This window comes from Simochromis diagramma, unplaced genomic scaffold (assembly GCF_900408965.1).
Source record: "Simochromis diagramma unplaced genomic scaffold, fSimDia1.1 OVJJ01000205.1, whole genome shotgun sequence".
NCBI lineage: Eukaryota > Metazoa > Chordata > Actinopteri > Cichliformes > Cichlidae > Simochromis > Simochromis diagramma.
Window position 1 is genome coordinate 13,314,863 of NW_024386782.1, and position 14,549 is coordinate 13,329,411.

A 14,549-nucleotide genomic window follows, 5' to 3' on the forward strand; every position below is an offset into this window, starting at 1 on the left:
GGTGAATCAGGATCTGTTTGATCTACTCAAATGTTTTCCAGCCATGTTTAAAGATGTAAAAAAAAATTATCTGCTGCATTTTTATACATCTTTATAAAAATCTGTTATGTCAGCTATCATTTCTGCACTTTAACATTCAGTTTATCTGCTCACACGGTTTTAAAATCAGCACATTTTCTGTCATTACAAATCCTGAATCCGTGACTGCCTGAGACGTCCACACGAACCTTCATTCTTAATGTCTCTGCAGTGCAGGCGTGTATGTGTACAGTTGGGTCCAGAATTTGTTGGATAAAGAAAATTTTTTTGCAGTTTTGCTTCTGTGCACCAAAATATTTAATATAATATTTAATTTTAAATGCAATGATAGCTGAAGTCCTGATTTTCAGCTGGGCTGAAGGGCTTTAATAAAACATTTGCATTAATTGTTTAGGAGTTGGAGTGCCCAATTTTAAGAGCCTCCATATTAACTGGACAACACAAAACTCGTAATGTAAGTTGTCAGGTTTTTAATGCTTGGAGTTAGTGAATATCTGCCTGAAGTCGAGTACAAATAGGCTTCACCAAATGCTGTTTCCTCCATTCCTCCAGACACTGTTAGTACTTGTTTGTTGGACTTTGACTTCTGTTTAGTCCTCAGTAACTGAAACGGATGCACTGTTGGGTTGAGGTCAAGTGACTGACTTGGCCATTGCTTTTGTAGTTTCCTTTTGGGTCATTATCTGTTTGCACTGCCCAATTAGTTTTGCAGCAATCTTTACAGTGAGTACACTTTATAATTCATCCTGCTGCTTCTATCAGCAGTCACATCATCAGTAAACACCAGTGACCCAGTATCACTGGCAACCATAGATGGTCATGCCATGATGGTGCCTCCACCATTTGGGACAGATCGTGTGGTACACGTTAAACTTGGTTTCATCTTCAGTTGTCTTCTGTGGTCTTGCAGGGTTTTTTTTTAGTGTTGCTGAACTGACCCAGTGCATTTCTTCTTTTAAAGAACCAAATTGCTGATTTTACGTCTCCTGATAGATTTATTGTGTTCTTTCAGTCTAATGATGGCCTCCTTCACTTCCACTGACATGTCTGTGGCCCTCGTGTTTAAAACAACAGTGAAAATCTATTAAATGCAAATTTAAATAATGCAGATTATGCAAATTCAACACTTAGAATCGGTTTCAGATATCACATCTGCATCGTTTGTTGTGAAATAAGGGAACAGGCCTCACCCACCCATGAAACTGCTCATCAGCCAATTTCCCCATTACTTTTTAACCTCTGTAAATGGGGACTTTGTATACAAATGGCTGTAATTCTTAAACTTTATATTGATTTATTGATTATTATATTGATTTTTTTTTTTTTTTAAATATACTGTGGTGGCAAAAAAATTGTCTGTTCAACAAAGTATGGCCCTAACTGAATACAGCGTGTATATTTTATTTTTGAACTGGAAAAATCAAGCCAGTCTGAGAACCAGATCTGAGCACACACGTTTTGTTTTCTCTGGCCCCTACACAGAGCCAGGTAAGTCTCCACATGTGCTTCACATTTACAAGTAATACCCCCATACTTCACTAAAAACCTTACACCTTAAACTAATGAATTCAAAAAAATCTTACATACACACGCTTCTCATCTGTGAAATTTGAAAACATTTAAAAGCACAGTAACACCTGAAACCAGATGCAGTACTTTTTTCTCAGTCCACTAGGGTGCAGACATGCGCTGTCAGCTGTGTCCAAAAAATCCGTCACTGTCCTCTCAAAAATTACACGGCAACTTGTGACAGAAGTCAAGAAAAACAATACAGGTGCTATGCTGGATTGCTGCCTTGCCCTGATTTTTTTCTGTGCAACTTGGTACAATGCACGATTTAAAAAAAAAAAAAAAAAAAAAAAAAAAACACTTTTCGTTGCAAGCGCCATATAAAAAACGTCAAAAATGATTTTGTAATTGAAACGGGACTCATTTCATGAAACATTACGATGTTTTATAGATTTGCCACATAAAATCATTACTATTTTTTTAGGTGCTTACAAGCGCGTCAAAAAATGTCTTTGTCTTTAATTATTAAAGGCTTTTATTTCTTAAGTAAGCGGAAGTACCTCTTGCGCTTGCGCACTAGGCTGCCGAGAAACTGGGAAGTGCTTCCAATCTTTTAAAGTGGCACGTCCTGCGTAAGGAGCACAAAATTCAGCCAAAATGATCGGTAAAGTAATCGGTCAGAAATATGTGGCCATTGCCAAGTCATGGTAAGAAGTTTTTACGTCGCGCCTGTGAGAAAAAGCGGAAAGAAATCGGACCTGTGCTTAAAAGAACCTCGATGTGTCCTTAGCTAGCATTAGCCGTTAGCCCAACTGAGGTCGTAGGGACATGCTGACTTTAGACTGTCTGTTGAAGATGTTATGATTTTTATGTATTAAAGCGAGTGTGAGCTATCTTTTCGTTATTAACTCTGCCTGTTCACAGAGGAGATTGGGAATCTCTTTTTTAAATACATCGAGCTAACAAATTAAACCATGTGATCTCGGGCGAAGGTTTTTAATGTTCTTAATAAATCTGCTGCAAAGGCTGCATTAAACTTTATCCCAACTGGATTAAGGTACAGGATCCCCTCTCCTAAACAGATAAAAGTAAAATGCTCTGGCATATTTTACCAAACAGAAGCAGGTGCAACAGATTTATTTTGGGGGGGGTTAGTTAATTACATCATTTTCCAGCATGTTTATAGCTTCAGCAGATAAAAAGGCATCAACCCTTTTGTCTTCTTCTAATAACCGAAACCACTAAAATGAATATTTGGTTTTACCCAATAAAAATGTATTTCTCTCTTCAGTTTCATCAATCGATGCTGAAATTAATAGAAAAACAACGGACAAATTTTCACTGTCTTCTCTCCACAGGCTCCCAACTATGGCAGTATGGGGAACAACTGGAGGTGTAGCCCTAGTGTACGTCACAGACTGGCGTTTGATTTTGGATTATGTCCCCTATATCAACGGCAAATTCAAGAACGATGACTAATATGTGTCAGGTTAGTCCAAAGAATGGCAGCGTGAAACAGTCATTCGGGAGATTATCATGCACCGTTGAATAATAAATAATCATTTAACAAGCAGGAACCACATCCTAAGTTGGACTGACAGTGCTTAACAGAATGACAGGTGGCGTAAAGGTAGATCTAGGCTTGAGACTTCAGTGAGGACCAGGCATCCGCAGAGTCAGTGATGATAGTTCCAAAGACTTTACAAATTGTAGTGAATATATAATTGGTTTGTTAGCGATGACCAGCGGCCCATAAACCAACGGGGAGTCCTTTATGTGAAGTTGACATAGCTGCATGAAACTGAGAACAAACAGCTTATCATGAAGCATATATAGTGATAGAACATAAAGGGTGTGTGTGGGTGTGTGTGGGTGGGGGTGGGGGGTTGACCCACTCCTGAAATTCAGAGAAGTTCTGTCTAATTCTGCAACGTAATATGCAGCTTGTTGCAAAAATAACTGATCAGGCTACTCAGTACCAGTTTTACTTCTATGTTGACTTTAAACTTGTTTGAACAGGCAAGAATCACATTTCTCATGTGTGGCATTGTGTAACACTAAATGTTTTCAGCTATCTCTAACAGGCAGCACACGTGCATGATGCTCAAAACAAACACATTCAGAAATATTTTATTGTTTTTTGTTTTTTAATAATTATTCTTAACATCTTTTGGGATAATTCAAACTGCTCAAGTCTAGCTTTGGTTTTCAGTAAATTTTCTTGACATTGTGGATGTCCAGTCTACAGAGGGATGTAGGTGACTTTAAAGAAAACAAGTCACAGTACCACAGTCACGGGTTTGTTGGGGCCAAAAGTCGAGTCTTTCAGCATACTTAGGTCTTCAAGCGAACAATTGTGAGTCAAGTGAAACACAGACTCATTTCTTCCAATGCATACAGACCAATCATGAGTACTCACTCCCCAAAATCAAATTGTGAGCCAAGAAAAACCTACAATATTACATGTTTGTTGGGCATAGATATATATGTTTTTCCTGTTTACTGACCCAGCACACAGGCTGTCTATATAATGGTAACAGTCATGCCTCAATCCAGAGGTAAAAGCATCACTGGGTGGAGTATTAGCCCCCGTTTCCCAAATAGATTCTTTAATAAGTATTGCCTGAACCGCATGACTCAACCGAACAGGATGGGACACTACATTAATATCAAAAACAAACAAGCAGACATACTGTGATTTCCGAAACAAATGTCCGGAGTCGGAGCTGAGATTGAAAAGTCTTCAACTGATAGGAAGGAAACAATGAAGCGGTTTGTCATGATGAGCCCTGTAAGTGCTTGTCGTAATAATGTGAAGATTGAAAATGTGATTACTAAATGTGAGATGTCATCTGACACAAAGCTGCCAGGCGATCTTTTGGTTTCATTTATTTCTCAGTTACAAAGCAGACATTCAGAAAGGCAATGAACAAATTCAGGAGCTCATTATGCTCAGTCACTGGAAAACCCTAGTCATAAAAAGACTTTCTGGTCTGATCAAATTAAAGGGCTTTAGCATGAATTGTATTTACTACAGCTCTGGAAAAACAGGGGCACATTTCATCAGCTTGCTAAAAGAAAGTATTGACAATTGTGGTGACATACTCATTGATATATTTTATTTTTCTTTCCAGTTTGTTTTTGTATGTGATTTTTGTTTTTGTCATATTGTATCTTGTTGTCCTTAAAGGTTTGGTTGCTTTAACATAGTAATCTGCAGATGTTTGGGATAAATAAATTAATAACTTAAATGAAACTGGACAGTTCAGAGAGGACACAAGACCAGAATTAAGGAAAGTGGCCTGTTTGAGACTGTATTTGGCAGCTTCTAATGAAAAGACTGTGACCACTGGAAATTTAAAACTCATAGGCATTAACTTTGAATTGGTTCATTCAGTTGATGTTGATTCAATTTTGAATGACGGTTTCAAACGAGAAAAAAATTACAGTTAATAAACAAAAATGCTTTAATATTCCATTAAGTTTTTCTTTTCCGCTTGCCCTCAGCATCCAGCTTTGATAATTTCTTGAACACATTATAACACATGTACCTTCCTCCTCCTCAGGTCAGCGCTGTTTTTTGTTTTTACACAAGGACCTACAGAGAGACCACGCACTGCTGCAGCCAGGACCTTCCACTGCATGGCAGGCCACCAGAGACCATCATTCTCACCCTCCAGCTCATTCAGCATTGAACTGTTGACTACCAACGTCCAATGAAATGATCCTTGGGTTTGGCATTTCAGCGTTCTTCTGCCAGTAAAAATATGAACAGACGAAGAGGAAAACAGTAACGATTTAAACGTGCATTTGGTTTCTTTCCCTGTTCAGATTAAGGACGTGTATTTATTGTAATCATCTGTGGTCTGTGGGTCAAATTTGATTCTTGATTTTTGTGAGAAGTAAAGTATCTGTGATTTCTCCTATATTATGGCTGTTTATGGATTTATTTACTTTTGCTTGTGTTCCTGCTGAAGGTAAATGTGCATGAAGCAAATTTAAAAACAGCCCCTCTTACTCATCCTCATAACTGGTCACAATGAAAAGTACTGACAGTTTCACTCTTTTGTTAAAAAGCTATAAAATATCAAGGCACTTAATATTTTTATTAACAGCTGGGTAATTTTTAGAAACCTTTTTTTTTTTTTTTTAACTTTTTCCATCTCCTTTTACAAAACGTGGTGTAGTAGAAAATACTGGTCCAGGAATTCAATTCTATACAAAGTGAATAGAAAATGTATTAATGTGTAGGTAACAGTTTAACAATTAAACAAAATAAATAAATAAAGCCCGTTAAACTTGAATTTTAATCTAGCTGGCCTACCTGTTACAGCATCAAACTAGTGTAATTGCATTATTGTATTGTGTCATTAGACTTTAAATACAGACCGTTTATCCAGAAATATCCAGTTCACAATAACTAAAAACAAATATCATTTTACAATTAAGTAACATATTTTCCCATAAATGCAGTTTTGAGTACAATTATGAACACGATGAAAACGTTACAGTGTCAAAACTGTCATAGTTACTTTCCGCCTATGACAAAGCCCACGTGAGACCTGCGCGAGCTTTACTTTCGGACTACTTTACAGCGTGTGACGCATAAGTTACTAATACGGCGGAGTGATCTGCACTCGAGATCTGCAAGATCTCGAGCTGAGACAGACAGCTAGCAGACAAAATTCATGCCTGTGGTAATATTAATAAGGTAGTGAAGTTTTTGTCGTTTATTAGCAAAAATTAGGGGCAGAAATATTGAGACAGCCGGGACCATGGAAAGAAAAAGGTAGGACTTTGTCATGTTTGACCGAGTGAGTTATTGTAATAACGAGGAAATGCACGCACGCCTGCATACATCCGTGGGGCACTTTAGAAACGCTCATCAGTAAATGAATCGATCTGGGGAGGTTTAATTAATTTATTTGCAGCATTACTTTTGTAGCTAAAAGTTGACTTTAAAGCGGGTGGAGTTCGTTTGGTTTAAAATACTGCAGCTTCAAGCAACAATTGACACGCTATTTGCTACGACTTTGACGTCCCGGTGCTGCTAGCTTGATTAGCTAGCTAAGTTTCATTGTTTACACACGCTTGACTTGCAGTGCGCAGGCCCGTCACAGCTACAGCAGCACGAGCGCTCCAAACTTCACGTGGGGCTCACCATGAGTACGCTTCAGACACGCTTCAGTTAGAGACGGTCAAACAAAAACAACCACGTGGATATTATCAGCTACTGCTGGTCAGACCACTTTTAACCACAGGGTGGGCTACAGAGGTGCCTGAATGACGTCTCTTGACTTGTTGTCAGCACACCTGTTGGGGTCCCGTGCTCGACAAGTTATTTTATAATATTTCTTTGAAAATATCATTTTATGTCATTGTGTATTTGGAGTTATAGGCTATATGAGTCTACGTTATTGTGCCTATTCAGTGTTTACTTAATTTATATTTTAGAGCTGTTTTGTTAGATGTGTTGCAATTTCTGATTCCCTTTTGGCCAGGCCTCTTGAGAAGGTTGTACAAAACCCTTAAGTACTTTCTGGATCAAAATGGCTCGATGTCATTCATGAGAGATTTCATGAGGAATTTAGAACAGTTTAAATATCAGTAGTCAATTTTTGGCAGATGGTCACTAATATCTGATAACCTATTTTAAAAAAGACACAAATCGTTTCACTTTCTTTTAATGTAAAGGAGTGTAAATGCACTTTTAACAAATCATTCATTTGTACTCCGGTCATGATTACACAGTTGTCTTCAGAAAAATAAGTGCAAGTTTAACAGTGCCAATGTAGTAAGTCAAATGAAGCTAAATGCACAGCTGCGTTTATGCCCTCCTTCACAATTTTCATGCTAACAAAAAAACAAAACACATCTACTGGGGTGGCCCCAGATACCATTTCGAAGCGTGGCTCTGTCAAAAAGCTTATTCAAAAAGGTAACTGAGAGTGCCTGTGGAGTACTAAACTCTTGGACATCCCAGTTAAAAATAGTGAAATGAACCCAATGACCCTGCCTGAGTTAAATGCAATTTTTTGTTCTAACTTTGTTTCTACACAGTGTTCAAATGTGATTATAAAAACAGCTGTGTTGATGCAGAAGAACTGTGTATTCAGACTTTTTTCCTTTGATCAGGAATCAGTTAGTAATGGGCAAGCGCCTGTTTTTATTCTTGTATATAATGAAGTCTTTATTGTATTATGGATACAGTAGAATTCATTGAGTGTTTTTTATCTGACTTATTTTCATTTCCTATTTAATTGAGCTGCTTTTGTGGATTTATTTTTTTACACAGACTTTAATTTTGACATGTTTTATTTATCTAACTATTTTACTTTATTTAAGCTGTTTTGTTATATGTTGGGTTTAATGTTTGGGCTGCTCTCACACAGGACTTTCTGAGCTTGTGGGATAAATATTAAAGTACTTGTTGTTTTATCTTAAAGAATTGTACCTGCTATAAGCAGAACTGATGTATCTGAAATACTGTTGATCCCTGGTGGACGCTTGTTTTGATGGTTTTTCTGTTTTTCTTTCTAGTCTACCTGTTAAGCGTATTCTCAACAAGCCGCAGATATTCCGCGGCAGCCCTCACACTGATGTGAATGCTGGCCACTCCCGGGGCGAACAGTCACTCCTGATCAAAGGGCAGCGCAGCAGGCACAACCATCTCTATGACATCAGCCATCAAATAAGGGTAAGACAGTTTGGTCTCTGGTGTTTATGAGGCTTAAAAATGTATACTTGTAAGTTTAAGTTGTACTTCTTCATATTTAGTTTAACTGCATACATCTGTCCAAAAAACAGAATAACAACTAAACCCTTTGATTCTATTTGCATATACCATATAAAAATGTCCTTTTTGGAAGAAAAAGTTTTCTTAAATGCGAAAATATATAATTAATCTCAAGTACAGTCAAATAAAATAAGATGCGTATGCAGCACATCAGTTTCATGCTGTTGGAATCATGTTAAACTGCATTGTCCCTTTTTAAATAAATAAATAAATAAATAAGAAAAAAATATATTAAGCTAAACTAAATAAAAATTTACTATTACTCTGTCTTCCCTGAAGGCTTTCTGACATTAATAGGAGGCTGTAAGGCATCAGCAAGCTGTATAGTTTAACCAGTTTGGTATCAGTTCAGCTGCATATTTTAATAAAACTTCTGGAGGCTTACTGCAGATTTTTTGCTGTATATAATAACGGCGGAGGATGGAGCAGCTACAAACTTCGCTTTTCTTCACATCAAGTTTGTTGATCAGGTTCTTTGATGAAGGACTCCCGCTAGCTTTTTCCCCACTAAAGGTTTAATGGTGATTACAGGAACTGCGCTCCTCTTTTGAACGCTGGAAACATGTTTTCTTTCAGTCAACCTGAGCTCACCGTCTCCGTAACAGCTTGGCTTCTTCGCTCTCCACGTTGTTTAAACAGACTCCGGCTCCACGTTAAAGTGTGCCAGCATCATCATCACTGCTGCTGTTGTTTTATCAGTGCTTGCATTTAAAAACTGGGGTCTGTGTCTAATGTTGTCAAACTTTTTATTCATACGCTGCTGCTGAGTACGTTTCTATTGCAGGACTGTTTAGTCGCAAATGTGGGTGAAACGCTCATGTTTCCATAGTGACATAGTCATGCATTAAAAGAAGTATCGAAGTAACAAATTTGTGTTGAGAATTTTTTATAATCAAAGCTAGAATTTTTATTCTCTGTGGCTAAAATAAGAGTAATTTCAGTCCTGAATTATTAGCTCCAAGTCTGATTTTTGCCACTTCATTTGAGTGTTTGTCATAAACATCATAACCAACAGCACAGCTCATCAGGCTGTACACTGATCACACTGTCTGCCTGAGGCCTTTTAGCAAACTGTGGTTAAAATTTCACGACCGTCACAGGAACCTCTCTGTCATGAAGCCATCATAGATGAATTGCAGTAAAAACAGACTTGAGTCTGACGTGCTCACTTGTTCGCTTTAACCTACGTAAGGAAGTTTTTCTCTCATGAATTCCTAACCTGAAATATCCAATTTGCACATGATTTTTGGATGGTAGATTATTACCTCTTGACATTTGAAACCTGTCGTTACTTCATAGTTGCTATAGAGTGCATTGTGTCCTTCACCAGTAAACCTCCCCCAGAGATGAGGTTTTATGATTGACTGTACAAGTGGTAAATGTTGTAAAATTAACATCATTACAGCCTTTTATGTCTGCTGTTAAGCTGAAGGATAGGTGTTTTCCTTGTAGCTATTTACTGCGGTTTTGTTTTCATGCCACATTGTGTCATAGTAGTCATTCCATTGCCTTGTAATGTTTTTATAGCCTCTTCACAATTAAATACGGGATGCAGCAGCCACTGCTATGCAGGACTGACAGCAGTAAAAATAAAGCAGTAGGATAACTGTGTTGGCTTTAAAAGTGGCTCTTTATAAAAGTGTCATTAAAAAAAATCTGTTCATATAGTAGAAAACTAACTTACGGTTCTCTCTTAAAGGCTAAGCCTGATTTAAACACAACGCTGCCAGTTCGACAGACAGCTTCCATCTTCAAACAGCCAGTGACCAAAGTAACAAATCACCCCAACAACAAGGTGAAGACGGACCCCCAGAAGGCTGTGGAACAACCAAAACAAGTAAGTCAGAAACAGAAAAGGTGTGTCAAGTGTTTGTTTGTTTTCTAATGGTAATTTTGTGTGTGTGTGTGTGTGTGTGTGTGTGTGTGAGACTGAGATGTTCAGTTTTGGAAACACTGTGCCTAAAATACACAAAAGGTATCTTCCTCTTTGCTTCACTCTTTAGCTGTTCTGGGAGAGGAAGTTGAGCGGGTTAAATGCATTCGATATAGCAGAAGAGCTGGTCAAAACGATGGATCTCCCCAAAGGCTTGCAGGGTGAGGTTAACCTTAAAACATATCCGTCACATATAATTCAAACAGAAATAATTCTACCAGGTTGACCCATACCACCTGATTTTCTCTCCTTAGGGGTGGGGCCTGCATGTTCAGACAAAACGCTGCTCTCTGCGATCGCCAGCGCCCTGCACACCAGCCCGGCGCCCATCACGGGACAGCTCACTGCTGCGGTGGAGAAAAATCCAGGAGTCTGGCTCAACACTGCGCAGCCTCTCTGCAAAGCCTTTGTAGTGACTGATGATGATATTAGGTGAGATACTTTCATATTTAACACAAAGGAGCTCTGATTTTCTAACTGTGATACTGAGTGATATTATTAATGCATAGGAAACTGATGAAGGCTTGATTCTGCTGCTGGTGGCTTCTTCTGTGAAGGGTGTCAAATGTAAATCAAGTGCACTCTAAAAGTGAATTTCAACGTGTTCCAACACTACCAAGCAGTGAGGTGGTGTTTCCTTTTTCTTGTTGGGTACATGCTGTTGTTTTCAACAATCAATGGCTTGACTGTCAGTCACTGTTGTTTTCTGTTCTCATGTAGCGTACGCCACCACAGTGACAGGTTCTCACAAAACTACATGATGAGCTTCAGTTTTGGAATCATTTGGATTTTTCTTTTAATGGAAAAACTCTTAATGCTAAGGCTCCGGTTGCCCAGGTAACCCTCTAACGTTGGGGTTGCTGAGGCACTCTGTTTAGGGTAAAATCATGTAATCAATTTATTCTTGGAGCGGTCTAGAAACCAAAACTGACCACCATGTATTGACAAATCCACAATACTCTTCACACTCATAGGTTGTTGCTTCCATCACTCACCTCGAAATTTAGAGAAGTTTATCCTGCAACCCGCCCAGTTTGCGTCACTACAGGGGGTTTCTTTTGTTTGTCATCTTTTTTTTTTTTTTTTTTTTTCTCCCCCCTTGTGCTTGTAGTTGTTTGCTGAATGTCCCAGACTTTCTGTGGTCGTTACAAATCACTTCCTGTGTGGAGATGGCTTTAAGGTGTATATTGTCAAAAGGCTTGTGACCAGTTTAAAGTAAGAAATAAAATGAAAAAGGGCCTTAAAGCCTCAGACAACATTATCATTATTATTATTTAATCAGGAAGTGAAACTTCAGATTAAGAATCTCTTGTTTCTGTGAAGAACGCATCATTAACCTGGGGAGCTGAGCTCTTGGAGGGAAAAACTCCACACAAGGGGCCCTTGCTGGGTTCACACACTGGACTCCAATAGTAAAACCATTAAATAGGCTTTAAAATTGCACAGTAATGTCACTGAGGACATCAATATCTTGTGTGAAAAAGCTTTGTCAGAGCTGTCAGCGGACAAATGCAACTGGTCTTGGTATTCACATTTAGTATAAGCTGGTAGCCGGTCACTTGACCTGTGAGCGCAGACGTTTTCTATTCCAGTGACACAAGAATACAGCTTTAAATTCAGGCTCAACATATAGTGAATCAGCACTTTGTACCTATTTACTGAAGCTCCAGCTAGCATGCTATAGCTGATGATAAAAAACTTGTGCACTGCCAAAACCAGCGCACTTTATTTTTATTGCAGGAAAGTAGATGTTTGACTCTCGGAGCGTTCTGAACCAAGGACATTTCATACTGAGAACAAGTGTTACACACTGAAAACTTGGGACAGTTGTATCACAAGTCACCATTATTATTTTGCTATTTGACCTTCAGTTCAGGCACATTATTATATAAATGTTAGAAAAACAAACTAAATTCACTGTGTTCAAAAGTTCAATCTTGAGATTTACTTTGTGTTCTGCTTCTCTTTTATGGCTTTGTAATGAGTCATACTTTGCATTTATACTCTCATACCAAATTGAACTATGGTGTCTTTTTATGGGTCACTGGTGAGAACAGCACATCAGCCTCAGTCCATTTAGCGAAAAGCAAGATAAAATGCAGATATGTGGTTTTTCTGTTTTGTTTTTTTTGTTTTGGAAACGTGACCACTAACCATGTGACGTTAACTTATCTATCATTTTGGACGTGTGACAATCATGGTCACAATGTAGGATCAAGTGACTAAGGACCCAGTCACACAGGCCTTGAGACCAGTCTGTGACCACCTGGCAACCACTTGTCACTAGGAGAAAATGTGTGTTACTCAGCCAGCAGGCAGAAAGCTCCCTGTCCTTGGTTTGGTCTCTGGTACTTGCTGCCGTAGTAGTTATAATGGAAGTGATGGACAAATGCAGGTCAGCTGTATGTTAGACAGCTCTCGAGTGATGTGTGTATGACCTCAGGTGAGAAACAACAATAGAGAACAGGGCTATTTCTTTGTATATTTAATGGGAACCTGTTATTCTGACTTTTATTCTTGGACTCTGCTAAAGTAGATTTGCGTGACTTGAGTGCATGAGTCAGCTGTTTTACCTCTTCTTCCATGAAGGCCACCCTCACTTTATGCCACCTGTCTGCTGATTGGCTGCCCCTCAATCGCATACGGTTTGAAGAGCACGGCTCTGAAGCTGCTGTGTTCAGACATAAATGTGTTTCTGAGATCGTATCAAAGATTTGCCCTGTTATTGAGTGTGCATACATACATACATACATACATACATACATACATACATACATACATACATACAATCCTCCTTCACCAGTGACGTTAATTTCCCAAAACATGTTAGCATTTTTAGTTATTGTAATGATGTGCAAAGTTTTCTAGACTGAAGTGCTCATATTAAAATTTAGAGCACACGTCTCCATGTATAAGTCATAAAAACAGACTCAATCTCCACAGAGGAGATGCACATTTCTTCTGTGTTCATGTGTTGGATGTATCATCTACAGTTATCAAGCTTCATGTCTCTGGGAATTGAATGTATTTATTTTTTTATTGCTTATTTTGGGTCTGAAAATGAAATGATCCCTCTAAGGTCACGTGGTGGGCTGAGGTGTAGTGTGCGGCTCTTTGGTGGACATCAAATGATTTGCACTTTTCCTTCCCTGAAACTTTTTTCAAGTCGTGAAAGACGTTATGTCATTAATGAAATTATGTGTTCTTGTCTGTGCCCCTCAGGAAGCAGGAGGACCTGGTGCAGAATGTGAGGAGGCGGCTCGAAGAAGCCCTTATGGCTGATATGCTGGCTCATATAAAAGACACCGCTGCAGACGTAGAAGCAGAGGTGAAGGGTGAGCAGGTGGAGAAGGAGGAGTTATAGCCAAGGTACACAGAAAGGCAGTAATCACTACAGTATGGCTGAATTTCTCATGGTTAATTGCATTTAATATGACCTACAGTATATTCCTAAACAAGTAACTCTCCTCTATCTCTCCCACAGACTTGTTTGAGACATTTGCTGGTAAAGTCTTTTCAATGCTCGAATTAATGGCTCCATGAAGGTTTGTATGCAGTTAAACTGAAGCAGACTTTATATGCAGACATTCTGCAGATTTTTTTTCCTAACCTAAACAAAGACTGTGGTCTTTAATTTTTTTGTTTTTTAAACATATGACCTTATAATCCTGTAAGGGTGCTCTGAGTTTTCATTTTTACCTCTACTAAAGTCCGGCAGCTGGTTATGGTGCTCTACACAATGCAGTGTTATGTTTAGTTAACAGCTGTTTAAGCTCAGTGTTGAAAACGCAAACCTTTATGTACACGACTGATCTGTGTGTGTGTTACATTTTAATTGGTTTTAAGAAGTGTTTTTATTTCCTGCTATTGCTTTTTATGTTTTACTGACACTGTAAGTTAGCATGTCATGTTTGAAAGCATAGAAATGCAGCAGTATTTTTACATGCCTCTGGATGGTGATGATTACAGTTTCACAGTTCAAACTTTTGTTTTTTTTTTGGTCACAATAATTTGAGTTTACATAGCTTTGAACATGAAGCCATGGTATTTGTATTTTCACTATTCTTTGAACAACTACTATTGCATTTCAGTAAAAGGTGCGTTCCCTCGGATCATACAAACACACTGCTGATGTACTGTTTTCTGTCAAATAAAGGCATTTTTCTTATATGTGTCCTTTTGTATGTTTGTTTGTATTTAGTGTCTGTTAAAGTGATACCTACAAAAAACGAACTTTAATGTCCCCACAGGACAAATTTTATTAAACCGTAT

The 14,549-nt window shown here is 38.4% G+C and overlaps 2 protein-coding genes across 2 annotated transcripts; both read left to right on the plus strand.

Annotated features, from left to right (window-relative positions):
• Positions 1–2,115: 2,115 nt before the first annotated feature.
• Positions 2,116–5,476, plus strand: LOC120727594 (cytochrome b-c1 complex subunit 10). The gene is made up of 3 exons (XM_040021959.1): positions 2,116–2,255; positions 2,907–3,037; positions 5,115–5,476. Exons 1-2 carry the CDS (start codon positions 2,206–2,208, stop codon positions 3,025–3,027), a joined length of 171 nt encoding a protein of 56 aa, XP_039877893.1. The 5' UTR covers positions 2,116–2,205; the 3' UTR covers positions 3,028–3,037; positions 5,115–5,476.
• A 527-nt stretch (positions 5,477–6,003) lies between these two features.
• On the plus strand, positions 6,004–14,447 carry mbd3a (methyl-CpG binding domain protein 3a). Its single transcript, XM_040021958.1, has 7 exons — positions 6,004–6,337; positions 8,089–8,245; positions 10,044–10,181; positions 10,348–10,438; positions 10,532–10,709; positions 13,500–13,646; positions 13,762–14,447. The coding sequence occupies exons 1-6, from the start codon at positions 6,324–6,326 to the stop codon at positions 13,639–13,641; spliced, it is 720 nt and encodes a 239-aa protein (XP_039877892.1). The 5' UTR covers positions 6,004–6,323; the 3' UTR covers positions 13,642–13,646; positions 13,762–14,447.
• Positions 14,448–14,549: the final 102 nt, after the last annotated feature.

Bases quoted from the DNA above. Each gene is read 5' to 3' on its own strand.
- LOC120727594 (XM_040021959.1), top strand. From the start codon at position 2,206: ATGATCGGTAAAGTAATCGGTCAGAAATATGTGGCCATTGCCAAGTCA. The intron at 2,256-2,906 runs GTAAGAAGTTTT...TTCTCTCCACAG, and splicing joins GTGGCCATTGCCAAGTCATG to GCTCCCAACTATGGCAGTAT.
- mbd3a (XM_040021958.1), top strand. The intron at 10,182-10,347 runs GTAAGTCAGAAA...TTCACTCTTTAG, and splicing joins CTGTGGAACAACCAAAACAA to CTGTTCTGGGAGAGGAAGTT. The intron at 10,710-13,499 runs GTGAGATACTTT...TGTGCCCCTCAG, and splicing joins GTGACTGATGATGATATTAG to GAAGCAGGAGGACCTGGTGC.